This window comes from Euwallacea similis, chromosome 1 (assembly GCF_039881205.1).
Source record: "Euwallacea similis isolate ESF13 chromosome 1, ESF131.1, whole genome shotgun sequence".
Lineage (NCBI taxonomy): Eukaryota > Metazoa > Arthropoda > Insecta > Coleoptera > Curculionidae > Euwallacea > Euwallacea similis.
The window spans coordinates 5,217,212-5,235,049 of NC_089609.1; the positions used below are offsets into that span (position 1 = coordinate 5,217,212).

General features: G+C 34.2%; 4 protein-coding genes across 4 annotated transcripts; 3 read left to right on the top strand and 1 right to left on the bottom strand.

The window, feature by feature from the left end:
• The first annotated feature begins 464 nt into the window (after positions 1–464).
• MFS3 (major facilitator superfamily transporter 3) lies at positions 465–13,507 on the top strand. The gene is made up of 9 exons (XM_066397805.1): positions 465–838; positions 2,426–2,497; positions 4,103–4,254; positions 6,134–6,356; positions 6,412–6,530; positions 7,101–7,316; positions 7,366–7,602; positions 7,658–7,939; positions 11,713–13,507. Exons 2-9 carry the CDS (start codon positions 2,452–2,454, stop codon positions 11,893–11,895), a joined length of 1,458 nt encoding a protein of 485 aa, XP_066253902.1. The 5' UTR covers positions 465–838; positions 2,426–2,451; the 3' UTR covers positions 11,896–13,507.
• A 3-nt stretch (positions 13,508–13,510) lies between these two features.
• LOC136414024 (uncharacterized) lies at positions 13,511–15,000 on the bottom strand. The gene is made up of 3 exons (XM_066397818.1): positions 14,739–15,000; positions 14,429–14,617; positions 13,511–14,183 (listed from the first exon to the last, which is right to left on the bottom strand). The coding sequence occupies exons 1-3, from the start codon at positions 14,852–14,854 to the stop codon at positions 13,511–13,513; spliced, it is 978 nt and encodes a 325-aa protein (XP_066253915.1). The 5' UTR covers positions 14,855–15,000.
• Positions 15,001–15,188: 188 nt separating this feature from the next.
• LSm3 (U6 snRNA-associated Sm-like protein LSm3) lies at positions 15,189–15,856 on the top strand. Its single transcript, XM_066397868.1, has 3 exons — positions 15,189–15,349; positions 15,411–15,518; positions 15,663–15,856. Exons 1-3 carry the CDS (start codon positions 15,329–15,331, stop codon positions 15,837–15,839), a joined length of 306 nt encoding a protein of 101 aa, XP_066253965.1. The 5' UTR covers positions 15,189–15,328; the 3' UTR covers positions 15,840–15,856.
• Positions 15,857–16,260: 404 nt separating this feature from the next.
• Positions 16,261–17,347, top strand: LOC136414049 (translational activator of cytochrome c oxidase 1). Its single transcript, XM_066397847.1, has 4 exons — positions 16,261–16,464; positions 16,547–16,700; positions 16,786–16,878; positions 16,930–17,347. The coding sequence occupies exons 1-4, from the start codon at positions 16,308–16,310 to the stop codon at positions 17,312–17,314; spliced, it is 789 nt and encodes a 262-aa protein (XP_066253944.1). The 5' UTR covers positions 16,261–16,307; the 3' UTR covers positions 17,315–17,347.
• The last annotated feature ends 491 nt before the right edge of the window (positions 17,348–17,838 follow it).

Genomic DNA, 17,838 nt, shown 5'->3' on the forward strand with positions numbered 1-17,838 from the left:
CAGCACTAATTTTAGAGATGCCCTGGCACTTCCAAATTTAATTAGAGGCTGGTTCATGTCAAGCGCATGTTATTATTTACAGGTTTTTGTTATCGATTCTTGACTTTCAGAAGATGAACGAAATTAAATTTAATATAAAGTGAAAGTCAGTGTTCATCATGTGAAGTATAATGAACTGAAAATAATATTGCGGAACGTTGTGAAATACGCGCGATTTCACAATTTCTCAGCGTCAATTAGCTATTGTGAACTAAATACATACTGCCGCAAATTATTTTGTATCAAAGCGAAATTTCGCCTCATCTCGTGCTCTAAATACAACGGATCCTGACCGTTATTAAACCGTACGCCCATTGTCGCACGTATCCTCCTACTTTTTAAGCCACAAAACTTCTTGGTTCTTCTACAATATTACAAGCGATTTCGACACAACGCGTAAACGTTTACAGTTACTTATACATACGTCGAATGTGCTTCCCTCGAGGTATTTTCGGAAAGGAGATACGTACCTGCATTTTCATTGATCGAAATGCCGCGCTTGGTCCTTTTGCAGGAGGCGCGGTCGATGACAGTTAGAGGTCACCTTGAGACGCGGAAGATGCGTGACGGTCCTGACTTTCCTGCTGACACTGCTAGAGAATCGACCGGCTTTTAACTTAAACGCGCCAAGCCGGAGCATCTGTGTTGTCTTTGGTGCGATTCATGTTGAGTTTATTGAGAAGATTATTTTCGATTAATCTTGAATGAAAGCATGCTGGCTAGTAGCGTATTGTGAGATTCTGGTTCGGGTTTTGACAATTTCATTCGGAAGAAGTTTGATAAAGCAGCAGTGATACAGGTAAGCTAACTACCAGGAATTGTGTGTAGTTTACTAATAAAAGGTGCGAAATAGTAGTAGGTAAGACTAGATGAGGGAACAGGTGATAAGTTAAAAAATGTTTCATGAGTTATGTTACTTAGTCGACTAATAGTGTGTTTACGCCAAGGGTGTAAAGTACCTTATTGCGGCCCGAACGTCAAGTTTAAATCTAAGACAGGGAAGTTATAAGTGGGTACTTCACAACCGCAACGTACATACCTTTTTTTACTACTAGATTTGATAAAAGTGCAATAAACTTACCTTAAAATTAACGGTTAGTTAAATCTGAAAAACAAAACACAATGCGAATCGTAATATCAAGGGTGCCGTTTATTCGGCGTTCATTTCCATGGTAACCATAAATAAAACGTCAATGGGGATGATGACGGCATTGTGGCCAATTAGCTCCCTAGGTAAATAATAAGCCATACATGCGCCAGTATTAACATAGTTTTAGAAAAAAAGCAAGAAATCATACTTCATTGGCCACTAAATACACCGAATAATGGGGTGTTTTCAAGCTACAAATAGAATTACCTATTAAATTATTTTATTCTGTTCTTCGCGCCATATTAATTTAAATCAACTATTGTTCGATTATAAAAAATGGAGAAATAGTCTTGGAAAACAAGATTTATATTGATAAAAATAATTTTCAAGGAGTGAGATCGGGAACGGGATGAAATTACATTGTTAATCGATATTCCTGCCAAAGGATGCGGAAGAAAAAATATGCACATGTATATTTTTATTATACAGGGTGTTTCATAATAGTCTATCAAAACTTGAGGGGTTGGATTTGTGGATGATTTTAAGAGAAAAAGTTCATATGACCACGGGTTCTATTTCGTTTTCTGTCTGAAAAACAAGGTGATAGATTTAAAAAAAATCCTCTTTAGTCCGTTTCGGTGTTAAATATTTTCATGAAAGCTGGGGAGCGTAAAGTAGGTGTAGAGATACATCTTTTAAAGGGAAAATATTTTTTTCATTTCACCAGTGGCGTCCCCGTTGATGCGACTTTGAACATTTTGAACGAAAAATAAGATGCCTCACTGTTTTTTTTTTATAAAAATAAAATTCTGAATGCTCCATATTTCTGTGAAGCACATTCGTTTTAAACGTAAACCTAGAAAAGCCCCTTACGGAAAAGAATCATATCTTCAATAGATAGATATTGCATTCAATTATGAAATATTAAGATGATTTCATTGACATGAAGTAGGGACGCACGACAATTCTACCGGTGAGACTGACTAAACTTGCATGGCCCATTCCAGTACAGATGGTGTACTTTAGGAATTAACATTCGTTCTTATGACTGTGACACGCATTACGGAGATAAAATTAGCCGACAGTTTAAGTATTTTATGCAAATGTTTGCAGAGATAAGCACGTACCTATAAACTTACGGTTTTATAAACCGGTAAATTGTGTGCCCGCAAATATGTATGCCTACGAGGGTGTGCCGATTAGCTGAAAACCTGAAATTATATTTTTTTGCACATGCTATTTTCAAGAATAATTCACTACATCTCTAAAAGTAACTCAGAATTTATTTTTTTTTAGGTGCGAAGATCTGATTCTGCTCCACCATGAAGGGCGTCAAGGAACTAGAGGTCGAACCACGAGGTGGCTTAGGTAATATTTACCACGTAATGATTCAATGACCTTATTAGTCAAATGCAAATGGCGGCGGACGCCATTTTGAAATGTCATTTTGACATTCCAAAATAATAACTGGCACCTAAATAGGAAAGTTTCCCTGTCTCTCTGTAGATATCTTGTTGAATTACTCGTAGTTTCTGCAGTAATTGAAAGGCCATTAGATCAAAGTCCTGACAGCTTTATCAAAAGGAATACACTTCTCTTTATCTACGTGGAACGTTAAAATAATTGCAGAATGAATGAAGTTATCTTCTACATACTGTTTGCCACTGCGCTGACACAGTGGACCAAAAAAATACATTTAAATTGTTACATTAGTTGGTGATTTGATTCATTAGTTTTTTTCAAAAAGTTTACATTCCAATTCCTTAAAACATATATTGATCAGTTGGGGCTAAGCCAAATGCAATAAATTAACTCTGGTTATTAGGGTCTTTCTCAGTATCCATAATTCGAGTTCTCTTCTTAAATGACTGCCCCAGGGCACCATTAAAGATATGAAGTGAAATTTAATTACTCAGGTTTAAGAATTATATTGACTGAATTTGTTGTTATTGTCATCATGATTCTGAATTGATACCCTGATGGTAGAAGCTCGTGTTCTTCATGTGGAATGCGTGAAATTTTAATTGCAATTTATTGGCAACTTATTGAGCTCGTATAAATATATTCAAAAATAGCTAACCTACATGAGCAAAAACTGGAATTTAAATATACATTTTAAGTTTCCAGACTGTGGGATCACGAGGATAAATAAAATGATGTTTACATCTTAATAATATGGTTTTTGCTACGTTCACATGTCATTGTAATTGCAATTTTTCATTAATAAAATATAACGAGCATGTTCGACCATGACCACGTTCTGACGTTGCACAAAGCTAACATATTAATAAACGTGTATTAAAATCGAACTTCGAATTCAAAAATGCCATAATATATAGGGTGTTCCAAGTAAGCAAGCAAGTATCGACTTTGATAGAGTCGAGTAGAAGTGTGACACAATTGAGAATATTTTAGATGAGGTCGCTCCAAGGCTCTTACTAAACCATTAAATTTTCGTAACCTTGCCATTCATAGTTTTTCCCAAAACGTCCAATAACGGTTCCTATTGGGACATCTTATATAAACTCTACAATTCATCTAACTGTAATAGACGACTGTCCTAAACCGAAAAGATATGTTAAATGTGTTAAAGTAAAATTTCTAAGTCAAGGAAGGTGAGGGTGACTCCTTTCAAACGAGACCTACATATTTATTTTTCACCGTCTGGATGGATGTTTACTAATCAAAATGGTTGAGCATGTAAATGTAACACTATAGGCAAAGTAATAAAAATGCATCGATGTCTAAAAATAGAAAATTTTGGCATAGCCGAATCCATGGCTATCAAATTCGATTGTAATTTAAGGTTCTATTTTTGCATGTATAAACGTTTTCTTTTCAAAGAATATTAGAAAAAATATATTTTCGCTACGGTTCATTCGTGACTTCTTCAATGATTCATGAATTATTCTTAAATGTGCATCAGTTTATTATTGAATTTATGTCGTTTCTAAATTATGTATCACATTGCAGGCAAGTTGCATACGAGATATGTCGTATGCATACTAGGATCTATAGGCATGGGAATCATTTATGGACTAAAGGTCAACTTTCACGTAGCCATAGTAAGCATGGTCAATTATACTGCAGTCGGAGGAAGTGAACATGGTAACAGCGATTCCGAAGTAAGTAGAGTCAAAGCTAAAATTAAAAATATGCCATTCGCACTTTCTACAGGGTGACTCTTAAACTATGGTACACATTGCTGCAACATACTAGACGGTTAAAATATAGAGCAATAGAGCTCAAGACTTATAACTTTTTTTTTCCACTCTACAGAGTGCTTCGACATCTTTTCTACTTGAAAAATGAATATGTTGGAATAATATTGGGAAGATTCTCCATAGTTAATAAATGTTGATTTATTAACAAAAATAGAAAGGTATACTAACGAACTTACCACTACTTGACCGCATTTCGACTCATCTACATTTCGATTGCCCATTGCCTTTCCTTTTCAGTTCCGGGGAGTTATCTCAATCCAAAGGGGAATTCCTCAACACTTGGCCCTTTCGTGGAGGCGGTAGCATCAACTTCTATCGACAGTGCTTCATCCTTAGATGGCTCTGTCAGTTTGCTTGTCAATATCTTATTGCTAACTTTAATACTATAATACTAAAAACTTTTGAACTACTTAATTTCCGATAAATATCGCATAAAAATTTGTATTTCTAACGGAAAGACAACAAGCCGACACACCCTGTATAATTAAAACAAACGACTTTTTGTGAATCTAAGACATTTACCATCCAGATTAATTCATATCGACGTTTCTGGGACACCCTATATATTTTGAGGTATTTGCAAGCCGTTCTTTATAATGTGGTTAAGAATAGGTTTTATATTAAATAATTGGCTATTGTTGTAGTAATATACCTAAATTGACATAGCTGTTATTAGAGGTAATTTTCTTAGTGATATAATAGCCCAAATTTTGCATTTGTTTATTAAATAAACATTTTGTGTCCTTTTATCTCCAATCAAGATCAATTTGAGACACTTTCGTAATAACACCTCTATAAAAATAAACGAAATATTATCGCTGCTCTGGAGACATGCACTTTTAGGTCATTTACCAAATTAAGCGAATCGACCATATCGATTTGAATTTACATAACTTTACACAAACTAAATCTATATTTTAGGTATTTTCTTCAGTATTTAACGAGTTTTATCATAGCGATTTACGGGTAAAAGTTACACATACTGACCATTTAAAACCAAAACGTGATGTATATGTCAGAACAAGATTGGGGACATTCTCAATAGTTATTAAATGCCAATTTATTAGCAAAATATAGAAACACAAATTGACGAATTGATTACTACTTGATCGCATCCCTACCCTTCTATATCTAAAGTGTCTGTTTTCTATTCTTCTCTTTTCTTTTCAATTTTGGAGAAGTACCCCAGTCCAACAGGAAATTCCCCGACACTTGGCCATTTAATAGTGACGCCAGTAATAACTTCGTTCAACAATGCTTCATCCCAAGATGAATCTGTCAATTTGGTTATCATTATCTTATTACTAACTCTAATACCATAATACTAAAAATTTATGAATTACTAAATCTCCGATATATGTTATAGTTTAACGAGGGACAGTAAAGTCTATAATACGAAAGAATAGAAAATAAATAGATTCTCTTTTGAATAATTAGAAATGATCTCATCGAAGTCTTGTTGGTGTTTCAAGGGACTTCTCGTTTCCTGTGGGAGAATAAAGAAAACTTTTATATCATGCATGTACTACAAATGACTAACACAGGCATGCCAAGGGCACGGTACCAAAGTACTCTTCATACAACATGCGAAGGGCTCTCTGATGGGTAACGAGGCTGCAGGATCTTAAAGCAGAATTTTTGTCGGAAATTTTGTATGATCGAATAGCTTTGAATACTTAAATTTGCCCATAAAATATCATAAATTTACAATGACTAAATTGATAACAATGCATTATTGTTCCATTTTTGCATACACTACATCAACATATTGTTCTTTTAGGACGGTCCATTTGTGTGGAACGCACTGATCCAAGGTCTTCTACTGAGTGCCTATTTTTGGGGCTATATCGTGTCCGAACTCCCTGGAGGAAAATTGGCCGAATCCTATAGTGCCAAATGGGTAATGTTCGGTGCTGTTGCCATAAATGTGGTGGCAGTGTTATTGACACCAATATGTGCGCAACTCCATTTCAGCATTGTCATTGTGTTGCGAGTGTTACAAGGTGGGTAAAATAGATAACGGATATGATTATGGATGTGGTCAATGCAGATTTGTAGGTCTTGGAGGAGGAGTAACTTTTCCAGCAATGCATTGTTTGTTGGCCCATTGGGCACCGCCTACTGAGAGGAGCGTCATGAGCAGTATAGTCTATTCGGGAACAGCTTTGGGTTCAGTGGTATGTAAGCAAAATATGTAGCCAAAAACCGTATAAATACCCACGCTAATGTACAATTAAGTGTAGGTATGTTCGAGAATAATGATAAATGATAAATCAATCAGTCTGCATTGAAGGGTGAAGTAATGACCTGCTGCGCGACGAAACCACTATAATGGATTTATCCTTCACCTTAATTACAATATTTTTCATCAGAGCATGCCTTTAATTGAAATTTAAAATATTTATTCAAATACTTACATCTTCTATGGGATGCCCTCTAGTTTAATTTAATATAATTGTTGATTTTGGAACATGCAATTTAAATGAAAGAGACTTTAACTTTCTAATTTTAAATTTTAATTTGGAATGAGCGTAATATTTCCTTTTCGATGAGGTGTCACAATCCATATTCCGAATCAAAAAGACGACGCATAAGGCATTTTTTTGCAAATAATAACAAAATGGTATCATAGTTCAAAAACAATTGCAGCTTTGCCGCCATTTTGAATCTGAAATAGGATAGCGATACCTGATTAAAAAGGAACAAATGTTGCGTGGAAATTAATTTTTTTTCATTTTATTTCACAGATTTTCTTGCTAGTCTCTGGCAAGATAGCCGCTTCCCTAGGCTGGGAGCTAATCTTCTATATCGAGGGCGGGGTAAGCGCATTATGGCTAATATTTTGGGGTATACTGGCAGCGGACAATCCTTCACTAGAAAAATATATCAGTCCCCAAGAAAGAGATTTAATTAATCTGTCACTTCATCAAGACGATCCCGAGTCTGTCCATGGCGGTAGAAAGGTAAATTTTAGATTAACTGAGAACATTTTCATTTAAAAAAATGTTCTAGGCAAGCGTTCCATGGAAAGCTATATTTCTATCTCCAGCCTTTCTTGCCATTCTCATCGCCCATACATGCTCTAACTGGGGTTGGTACATGGTCCTGGTGGAATTGCCGTTGTACATGAAGAGTGTGCTCAAATTTAAAATGTCCGAGAATGCGCTTCTAACGGCATTGCCGTTCTTCACCATGTGGATATTCTCTATAATTTTCAGTAAAGTTCTCGATACTTTCAGGGAGAAAGGGGTAAGTACACTTCATGGTAAATAACTGGGGTTAAAGCAAAAAATATATTTGCCAGTTGATAACCACAACGACAGCGAGGAAAATTGCAACAGGCGTAGCCAGTTTGGGACCCTTAGTATGCTTCGTACTGCTATGCTACATAGGGGGATCGGTAGCAGGGGTAATTCTTATGACACTCGCAGTAACAGCCATCGGTGGAATGTTCAGTGGGTTTTTATCTAATCACATCGACATATCGCCGAATTTTGCGGGGACACTAGTGGCCATTACTAATACTGTGGCCACGATACCGGGCATCGCTGTTCCATTTGTCGTTAACACATTAACAGCAAAGGATGTAAGTATTGCTTACTAATAAGTAAAGAGAACGCAAGAAAAATCAAAGTGAAAACTTACGGTTTTTGGTTTTTTAACAGCAATAACTCAAACATATACGAAGGCTATTTTTTAAAGTTCTGTTTAGTTGGCTGTGGATATTCCGCTGCCATAGAGATGCGGTTTTTGTTTTGTATCATTTATTCATTTGTTGGATCACATCAAGCGAGTATACTATTCGATGTCATACTTTTGATCTGAGGGCATTTTGATTCGATTGAAATTTATAGACATTTGTGTGTAGTGCATGGAGAAAAGTGTATAAGTTAATGCAGCGCGAAAATGGTGTAGAAAAATTTGAGAAAGACAAACTGATGTTCATGATGAAGGTACTTAAGAGAAAAATTCGTAGCAACAAACGATACTGTCTATAAAGTCGACAATGTGACACGGGAGCATCGGCGCTCCACGATTTTTGAACTGCTTGCTGATTTTCCTCAGGTATCCCGCTCAACTCTTTACGACATTGTTTCATCAAAGCAAGGGTACCACAAATTTTGTGCACGATGGATTTCCAAACATCTAACTGGTAAACACAAATTGCGACGACTGAACTCTGCGCAAGCGTTTGCAGCACTCGTCTATACCGTTTTACAATATTACTTTTGGTTTCTTTAAACTAAGTCAACGTTGCAACCTCGCCCTTCGCCGTGGATCAATATTTTTGTGACGTATATATTTATGTGTGACATCATGCATTCAGCTGATACTACTTGTATCGATTAGTGCCTCGTTGCCGGTTTTGTCAAATTATGGCTCGTATTTATCTATGTTGTTTAGCAAGCAAATTAATACTTTTTTCGGTTATTCACGTTTTAATTTGTGTAAATTCGGTTATTTCTTATTGCAAAATGAATCTGCGATGTAATTGTTCAAGCAATGTCTTATTAGGCCTAAGTCAACGTGGCAATCGCGCCATTCGCCGTGGTATCAGGTAGTATCGATTCTTTCGTGTATGCCTCATTGCCGGATTTATCATATTTTAAAAATAATTTATTGATATTGTTTTAACACGTAAATCATTACTTTTTACTAATATACTTTAGCTTTTGTTACATAGGAAGATTGTTGGTTATTTCTCCATAAAGCAATGTCTATGAGATTGCAAACTGTGTGTGTAATTAATTGTTAAGACCTATATCCTATTGGACTTAACTCAACGTGGCAACCGCGCCATCGTTAGTAATAGCTGTGCGTATTGATAAGGGAACAGTCAGTCGGTCCTCGCCTTCGGAGCAGTTAGGTCGTGTGGTTGCTCTTGTAAAATGGCAAGTCGTTTTGCAAAATCGTTATACTTTGACCCTATGAGAAAAATTATATATACTTTTGGTCCTTTACGCTTAATTAACTATCAACAATTGTGTACTGTTCATTATGGGACAAGCTATACAAAACCCGGCTTTTTTTTTAAGAGACTAATGTCTTATACCACGTCTACATACAGGGTGTTTCTTAATTGATGGTAAAAATGAAATGAGTGAATCATGAGCTTATTTTAAGTTAAAAACTTCATATAAAGACATGTTCTAAATTGCTTCCAGTTTTATTTACAGAGTGTTGAAGTAATTTTTTAAAATTTTTATTAATTTCTCTGTTAGTTGTAAAGATAATTAACTCAACATTGGTAACAATCAAGTTCGCATTACGAACAAACTGAAATAACAATTATTTAAAATATTTCATGGGGCGTTACTTTTTCCGTGGTCACTCTCAATATTTTACAACAGAACTTTTTAAAGACATTTTTAGATTTTATTCATTAACTTTATTTATGAGAAAAATAACGTCCCGTGGACTATTTTAAACAATTGTTATTTCAGTTTGTTCGTAATGCTAAAGTGATTATTACCAATTTTTAGTTTATTACCTTCACAACTAACAGAAAAATTAATCAATATAAAAAAAAGATGAAACTTCAATACCCTGTATTTAAAAATGGAAGCAATTTAGGACATGTCTTTATAAGAAGTTTTTATCTTAAAATAAGCTGATTCACCTATTTCATTTTTTACCATCAGTTAAGAAATACCCTGTATGTATATCATCATTGTTTTGCTAATACACCTGACCAAATTTAAGTATCAATTGTCTTTAAAAAAAAAGGGCTGCCCTGCATAGTAAAACTTTCACTCCTTTGCTTTATAAGTATTAGTGTTCTAGTACATCTACGTTTCTTCAAATCGGTATAACTGCAATACCGTGATAGATCAATCTCGTTGTTCATCTCATTGTCAGACGTCTCGTTCAGCTCTTTACGACATTGTTACAACAAAGCGAAGGTACCACAAATTTTGTGTACGGTAGATTCCTAAACATTTAACTGGTGACTACAAATTGCTACGAATAAATTCTGCACTACCTGTCCTGCAGAAGTCCCAGGAAGAAGTTCTTTTGGGAAAGATTGAAACGGGAGATGAGACGTTGTTGGGATAACAACAGTTAAACGCAAACGAGGAATTGAAGTGGTTTATGCAACATTGACTTGGTACACAGGGGGCAACTTACTAAAAAAAGGGTGTAGAACGATTTGTCCACCGTTACGGCAAATGTCTTAATGCCCTTGGTGGCTGTATGTACGAATAAGAAACTTTTATGTATAATAAAACATGTTATGCTGACCTCATTTGTTCTTGCTAGTTGACCAGAACTTGAAAAAAAGCCCTCGTATAAAAACTGTTCTTGGTATGTCTTGCTTTCAATTTGAACATTTTTTTGACAAAAGTGTATGGTATTTTAGCAACATCTATGAGTCAAAATCAGTATATTCAGATTTTATCAAGTACAGCTAGCAAGCAAAGAAGTTTCAGTATAGTCGAGTTGTGGGGATTGTTCATCCACTTCTTCTATAGTTGTAGTAATCTTTCGATTATTTTTATCATGTGTATGCGTTTATACAGGGTGATTTACAACTTATCTATAAAACTTTAGAAGTAGGTGTGTCATGAAAAACTAAATTGATTTTGTAAGAAATTTTTTTGGAAAATTCTTATAATTTCTGCGGAAAAAATGGTTAAAATTTAACCATTATATAACTGGACGACTGTAATGTTCCCGTTATTCTGCAGAATCCCTTTTAGGTTCATCAACCTTACGTATAATTTATAGTTGGGTCTCCCACGTGTCAATGGTTGGAAGCTGAAGACATAGGTGATCTGACTTAAGGATAACAATTTATGATGCTAAAATTGCTTACACATGTAAGCTCGCTTCTTTTATTTCGAGTGAAACAAAAGTACCCTCAAGTCGGATCACTCATGTCTTCAGCTCCCAACCATTGACATGTGGCAGTCCCAACTATAAATTACACGTAAGGTTTATGAACCTAAAAGGGATTCTGCAGAAAAATGTAAACATTTCAGTCGTCCAGTTATACAATGGTTAAACTTTAACAATTTTTTCCACGAAAATTTTAAGAATTTTCCAAAAAATTTTCTTACTAAATCGACTTAGTTTTTCATGACACACCTACCTCTAAAATTTTATAGATAAGTTGTGAATCGCCCTGTATAGTAATTGGTTGGATGGATTATGTAATGGGTTTCTGGGGTGTATTATTTTTGTAATTAGTCGTAGAGCAATCTGTTTTATTTTTTATATAATATCGTTTAGTTTTTTCTGTAGCATTTGCCCTTGGTTTCATCTAATATTTTATCAATTTTGGTAACGTATATTTTACTTCGATGTCTCTGAACAATATTTCTTTTACGTTCAATGTGTTTTAAAACTTATTTTCAGCCTTCAATTACATCGTGGAGAATAATATTTTGGATCACAGTTACTCTCTTCGCGATCGAGTTTATAGTTTACACAATCTTCGGTTCCGGTGAGGAACAGCCATGGAATAATCCCAATGCCACGGCGGAGGCTGAGTCACAACCACTGAAACCAGACAAAGCCAAAGCGGCAGAAACAGCTTAAAAAGTAGATATAGATCGTTTTTCCGACTGCAAAATTGAAACGACGTATGTATATTTTAATTAATCTAAATATATAAAGAATTTGGTATATTATATCTTTAATAAGCATTGACTAAAGTAAGGAATGTTTCATAATTATTTCTTAATAGTTAAAAATTTAGAATGTACGTAAGGCTCAAAGTTTTAATCCTAATCAAACCATTCAGGGCCATTTGCTAAAATTCAATGTCAGAAAAACTTTGAAAATTACCATATAAATATTGCTGTCATCAATACATTAAGGGCCATTTGGACAGAATTCGAAAGGCATCGCGTAATAAAGTAACGCTTGAGTGAGTGTTAATATGTGTGAAGTTATCTAATAAATCCATAAATTGGTGGCTTTCGCTTTCTTACGCACTCTCATGACTCATGTCCATAAACTGTAATGCAATCGAAACTTTATTAGATATTGCTTTATTTTTTAGTTTTAAAACTTGGATATATTAAATTTTGAATCTCTAAATCGAATTATCGTTAAGACGGACTCTCTATTTCTTGAGTGTCTAAGCTTTATAGCTCATTTAATTAATTAAAGCGCCTAGCCATTATGCTCCTGTAACTTCATATAATTCACTGTAACTCCAAAATGTGCTTAAAATCACTTGTTATTACACTCACTTTCACATGAAATGCACCACCCAGTAATAATAATAATTAAGTCTTATAATTTTGGTAAAATGATGCTTCATAATAGAGTAACAAATGATCAGTTTTATTAAAAAAGAAAGAACATTTATTAATTAAAAAATTAATAATGACTGATATTTCTACTCTATTATGAAGCATTATTTTACCAAAATTATAAGACTTAATAATTATTATTACTAGGTGGTGCATTGAATCTGAAAGTGAGTTTATTTTCTTAATATGTTTTTATTGTATAGTAGGATGTATATTTTATTAAAAATTCAGTATTTGAGACAATATTCTTTATTTTTTAGAATATATAAAATGTCTATTTTTGCGAGATTGTTATATTCTAAGATTGTTTAAACATAGAGATATTATATTCGTAATAATAATAGTAATTGTAAGGAAAGTTAGTGGTAAGTCCACAAAAAAAATGAGCTTTCAAGTAGGAATGGAAAATAATGTAGGTGTAACCTGAACGGGATGAAAGCAAAAAAAACTCCCTGAAATTAGGGAAGCTTTAGGTGTTTCCACAATGGGCTGAGCTCTGGTGTCTGCTTATGACCCCTTCTTTTCTTCCATCCTTTTCAGCCTACATCTGGATATGCGAATATCCTCTAACATCTACTACAGCATGATGTATTTGTACCTCATTTGTACACATACATTCGTTATACTGCAAACAAGTAAAAATACGTGTCACTGGGTTCCCCAATATGGTCTTTCCATTCTTACTCAAATGTTCATTTCTTTCGCAGACTTGTCACCAGCTTTTCCTACTTTTATGTTCACGCGCCCAAATTTTCCATTATTTCTTGCATCATTGAAACTTCCTGCAATGGTTTCTTGTCATTATTCTGCAGGATTTTCATTTACCGCAAATAAAGGGCTGACGCGGCTTTTTATGCAATTTAATGATAATAAATTGTCATAAATTTCGACTTTTAGACGTTTTTATTACGCTTTTTTTTCCGTTTTTTTATAGCATCCATTTTTCTCTTGTTTCGATTACAATCCCCTTTTGTGCGTTTCACTTTCAACGACCTATAGTTTTTATAAACAGGCATTTCTACGGGATTCTCACTAAAAGCCATAAATACGTCTGTGGAGGCTATTTGGGATGGAGCTTTATTTATTTGCTGCGTACTTGTTTTAGGAATAAACGCCCTTTCTTTGTCATTTTTCCTAAGCAGGTAAAAGTTAGGACTCTCTGTTGAATTGTTGTCCTTGCCTCCTTGTTTCTCACCAACTGGTGGCTCTAATATGCTATCATCTATAACGATGAGCGATTTGTCAGCTGCATTAACAATTCTATGGAAATGAATATGGTTTCGTGGCACTGGATATTTTACAGAAATGTCTTTAATTGTCTCATAAACCTTACTGTATTTCACACAATTTGTAAATGCAATGACGATACTGGAAATGCCACAAGACTGTTTGAGAAGGCTTTTCAATTGTGGTACTACTAACACTGGAATGCGCATTAAAACGCATTGATCTATCAAGTGTTCTACTAGTAATCGTGGTTGCACATTATCTGTTATTAAAATTGATTGGATTAACCTGTTTTCAATTGCTTTGGTTGTGTCATTTACTCCCAATATGAGACCTTCTCTAAAATAAAGACAAAATTGTATACATTATTAAAGATGTTGCGTTAAAAACGATTGTAAGAAAGTTGAAATCAATGTCATGGTTGTTTACTGCATTATCAGGAATGTCAATATTTTGCAATATGAACTGGTAGTAATCAAAAATTGCAATAATATTGACTTTGCTGCATTTATTTTATACTAAATAGATTAGTATGTATGTAATGACTTTAGTGTTATCTATAAAGCTATGCAATTAATTCTTACCTTGCCTCTTTATCAATAAGTTGAGGTGATTGGCTGTCAATAAAATTGTTCCGATATGCTTTTCGATCACACTTTGGTATCTTTTTAAGTTCTGGCCATGGAACCTTTACTCTTTCATTTATCAGTTTTGGCAATTGCTGAGAAAGAATTGAATGTATGCAATCAGAGTCCTCGGTAGATATAACTGGCCTAAAAAAGAAAATATTAAAAAAATTACTATACATGTGTAATTAGCAGTACAATATTCAAGATTAATACAAAATGAGTAGGTAAGACTGGTAAGAAAGAAGAGAGACCTGCAATGACTTACCAATATTTGCAATATGGAGAAGCTAACACGTTTCTGACATTCTCTTTGGATTTGATTTTCTTTGCACCAAAGGAAGAATTTTGTTGTTTTTTAGTTAAAATTGGAGCTTTTGTCATATTAATAATTTTAGTCAGCAAACTGGGAACTTATAAGAACTCACATTAACATGAAAAGGCAACCATGAGTTTTTGATTTAGAGCACAAGTTTGGAGTTGTAAAGTGAAGTCTACACAGGCTCAAAGGGGTTAGTCCAAAGAGGTCTCAGAATCTGAAGTCTTAAGAAAATGTGCCTTACTGTGAGGTAAGTGAAGAAGAGCGACCAACGATAGTTTTGCATGTATCTCAACTTTTGAGGTTAGATCGTATGCAAACAAAAAACAAAATTAAGTTAGGTTGAGATTTTTATTTTCAGCGTTTATTTACATTTAACCCTACTTATGCATAGAGAAGCGAAGACCCGTGAATTCTCTCATTTGCTTTTGCCGTTTTATTCTTGGTCTAGTGCTAAATTCTAGATCATCGAAGTGATTAAAAACTTTGAGTATTGAGTATTTAGTCTCAAATAGCACCATAACAATAATATTATTAAAATGGCTGATGAGCTGGATCTGGTAAGAGATTGGTTTTAATCTTAAAGTATCTTGATGTGAAATTTCTATTGCGCTTCATTAGATACCTTCGATCGCAGTAAAAGAGCCCCTTGATCTTGTTCGTTTAAGCCTGGATGAAAAAATCTATGTCAAAATGAGGAATGATCGAGAATTAAAGGGGAGGTTACATGTAAGTGGAATAATCAGTTTTGAAGTATTAAAATTATCCTCCATAGAATGAAATAGACGCCAGCACTAGCCCTCATTGATGTTTTGGATCCTAGGGCTACTGGTATGTAGTATCTCCCATTGTTATGGTTTCCTCTGCTTTTAGGCATATGATCAGCACATGAATATGATTCTCAGCGATGTGGAAGAGACAATTACCACTGTGGAAATTGATGAAGAAACTTATGAAGAAGTGTATAAAAATACTAAACGCAATATCCCAATGCTTTTTGTTCGGGGAGATGGTGTGATTTTGGTGTCGCCCCCCATTAGGACGTCTTAAGTAGAGTCATCATTAATGACTTATGATAAGTTTAATTTCACATAACTCATATTTTTAAGTTTGCAGGAATAAAGGAAATGTCATTATTCCCATTTAGTTTTTCCTTGCCAAAACAAGAAATCTATGTAACATGTACCTTCTTAGTAAATAATGCTAATATTGTGGCCATTTGATATCCTATAAGACGTCAGAAAAAGAATGGTAAAGAATTTATTAGAATACGTTTTTTAATTTGAATAATTTAATAGAAATTATAGTTAGGGGAAGCATACCACGTGACGTCATAAATGTATGGTGCATGAAGGTTTAGGATTCTTAAATTTGATAGCAGAGGAGTTGCTTTTCTAACCTACAACTCGGAGGTTTTTATCTTATTTTTGGCACTTGGTCCTGTTTTTGTATCTCGTGAATTTTTCTTTACCATGAAATTCAAATTTACTTAAGAATTTTTCATTGTCAATAAACAAAATGTTTAGAAATTTTGCAATGAAATCCTTTTATATTTCGAAACGATTTGCTGGGCATTCGAAGTGGGCAAATATAAAACATATAAAGGGGGCTAAAGATGCTGAACGAAGCTTGTTATTCACTAAACTGGCACGGCAAATTAAAGTGGCTGTTGCAGGTAAAAACTATGTAGTCAGCATTATCTATATTCTTTTGTATTATCTTTATAACCAATTTAATTCTTTATGAAATGGTTCCAGAAGGTGGATCACTTGACCCAGACAAAAACATCAAATTATCTCAAATAATCAGTCAATGTAAAAGATGTAATATGCCTGTTGCAACCATTCAAAGTGTGCTCAAGAGCTGCACTTTAGACAAATCCAATTTAATGCTCTATATTGTTCCTATAAAGTAAGTAAGTATTGGTACGGCTTTGGGTTTGGTTTATTGATGACCAAAAAAAATATATAGAATTTCTAACTAAACAATCTTTTAGAGGCCCAGGAAATAGCCTTCTTTTATGTGAAATATACACAAACAATTTACACCATGTAAAAAATGTTATGTCATCACAGCTGAAGAAAACTGGGTGAATTATTAGTTAAATCAAATGGTAAACAATACTAATGAAAAGTTGTAGATCAAGATTTATTGAAGGACAATCTGGTCTACATGCTTTTGAGGAAAAAGGACTTATACAAGTTGAAAATTCCAAACTTTCCTCCAAATCTAAAGAAGAGCAAATGGAGTTGGCTACTGAACTTGCCATAGGATGTAATGCTGAGGATGTTGTGTCATTGGATGATGAAGTATTTCTCTTCATAACCAGCAAGCAGAGTTTTCCAAAAACTCAGGAGTTACTTGAGCAGAATGGATATAAAATACTTGATGCATCAGTTGATTTTATCCCATTAAGCGAGACGAGTCTGAATGAAGTTGATTTCCCAGTTTATGAGAAATTAATTAAACGTTTGGAGACTATTCCAGAAATTGTAAGGGTGTTTGACAATGTGAGTTTCAGCTAATGCAAGTGTAAAATGTATAAGGATAAGTGATGGTATTTGTCTTTATATTGTACATAATATTGATAAAATTATCATGTACTATCTATAAGTATGATTATGTAATTATATTACATCTTTGCAAAAGAAATATGAATATTATTTTAAAAGGTTTTAGATCAGTTCTTACATTTTTGCCATATACAGGGAGATTCACAACTTATCTATAAAACTTTAGAGGTAGGTGTGTCATGAAAAATTAAATTGATTTTGCAAGAAAATTTTTTGCAAAATCCTTATAATTTCTGTGGAAAAATTGTTAAAATTTAACTATTATATAACTGGACAACTGTAATGTTCCCGTTTTTCTGCAGAATCCCTTTTAGGTTCATAAACCTTATGTGTAATTTATAGTTGGGACTGCCACATGTCAATGGTTGGGAGCTGAAGACATGGGTGATCTGACTTAAGGGTAACAATTTATGATGCCAAAATTGCTTACACATGTAAGCTCGCTTCTTTTATTTCGAGTGAAACAAAAGTGCCCT

Bases quoted from the DNA above. Each gene is read 5' to 3' on its own strand.
- LOC136414049 (XM_066397847.1), top strand. From the start codon at position 16,308: ATGTTTAGAAATTTTGCAATGAAATCCTTTTATATTTCGAAACGATTT. The intron at 16,465-16,546 runs GTAAAAACTATG...AAATGGTTCCAG, and splicing joins AATTAAAGTGGCTGTTGCAG to AAGGTGGATCACTTGACCCA. The intron at 16,701-16,785 runs GTAAGTAAGTAT...ACAATCTTTTAG, and splicing joins CTCTATATTGTTCCTATAAA to AGGCCCAGGAAATAGCCTTC.
- MFS3 (XM_066397805.1), top strand. From the start codon at position 2,452: ATGAAGGGCGTCAAGGAACTAGAGGTCGAACCACGAGGTGGCTTAG. The intron at 2,498-4,102 runs GTAATATTTACC...ATCACATTGCAG, and splicing joins CGAACCACGAGGTGGCTTAG to GCAAGTTGCATACGAGATAT. The intron at 4,255-6,133 runs GTAAGTAGAGTC...TTGTTCTTTTAG, and splicing joins ATGGTAACAGCGATTCCGAA to GACGGTCCATTTGTGTGGAA.
- LSm3 (XM_066397868.1), top strand. From the start codon at position 15,329: ATGGCTGATGAGCTGGATCTG. The intron at 15,350-15,410 runs GTAAGAGATTGG...GCGCTTCATTAG, and splicing joins TGGCTGATGAGCTGGATCTG to ATACCTTCGATCGCAGTAAA. The intron at 15,519-15,662 runs GTAAGTGGAATA...CTCTGCTTTTAG, and splicing joins AATTAAAGGGGAGGTTACAT to GCATATGATCAGCACATGAA.
- LOC136414024 (XM_066397818.1), bottom strand. From the start codon at position 14,854: ATGACAAAAGCTCCAATTTTAACTAAAAAACAACAAAATTCTTCCTTT. The intron at 14,618-14,738 runs GTAAGTCATTGC...TTTCTTTTTTAG, and splicing joins TCTCCATATTGCAAATATTG to GCCAGTTATATCTACCGAGG. The intron at 14,184-14,428 runs GTAAGAATTAAT...TCTTTATTTTAG, and splicing joins CTTATTGATAAAGAGGCAAG to AGAAGGTCTCATATTGGGAG.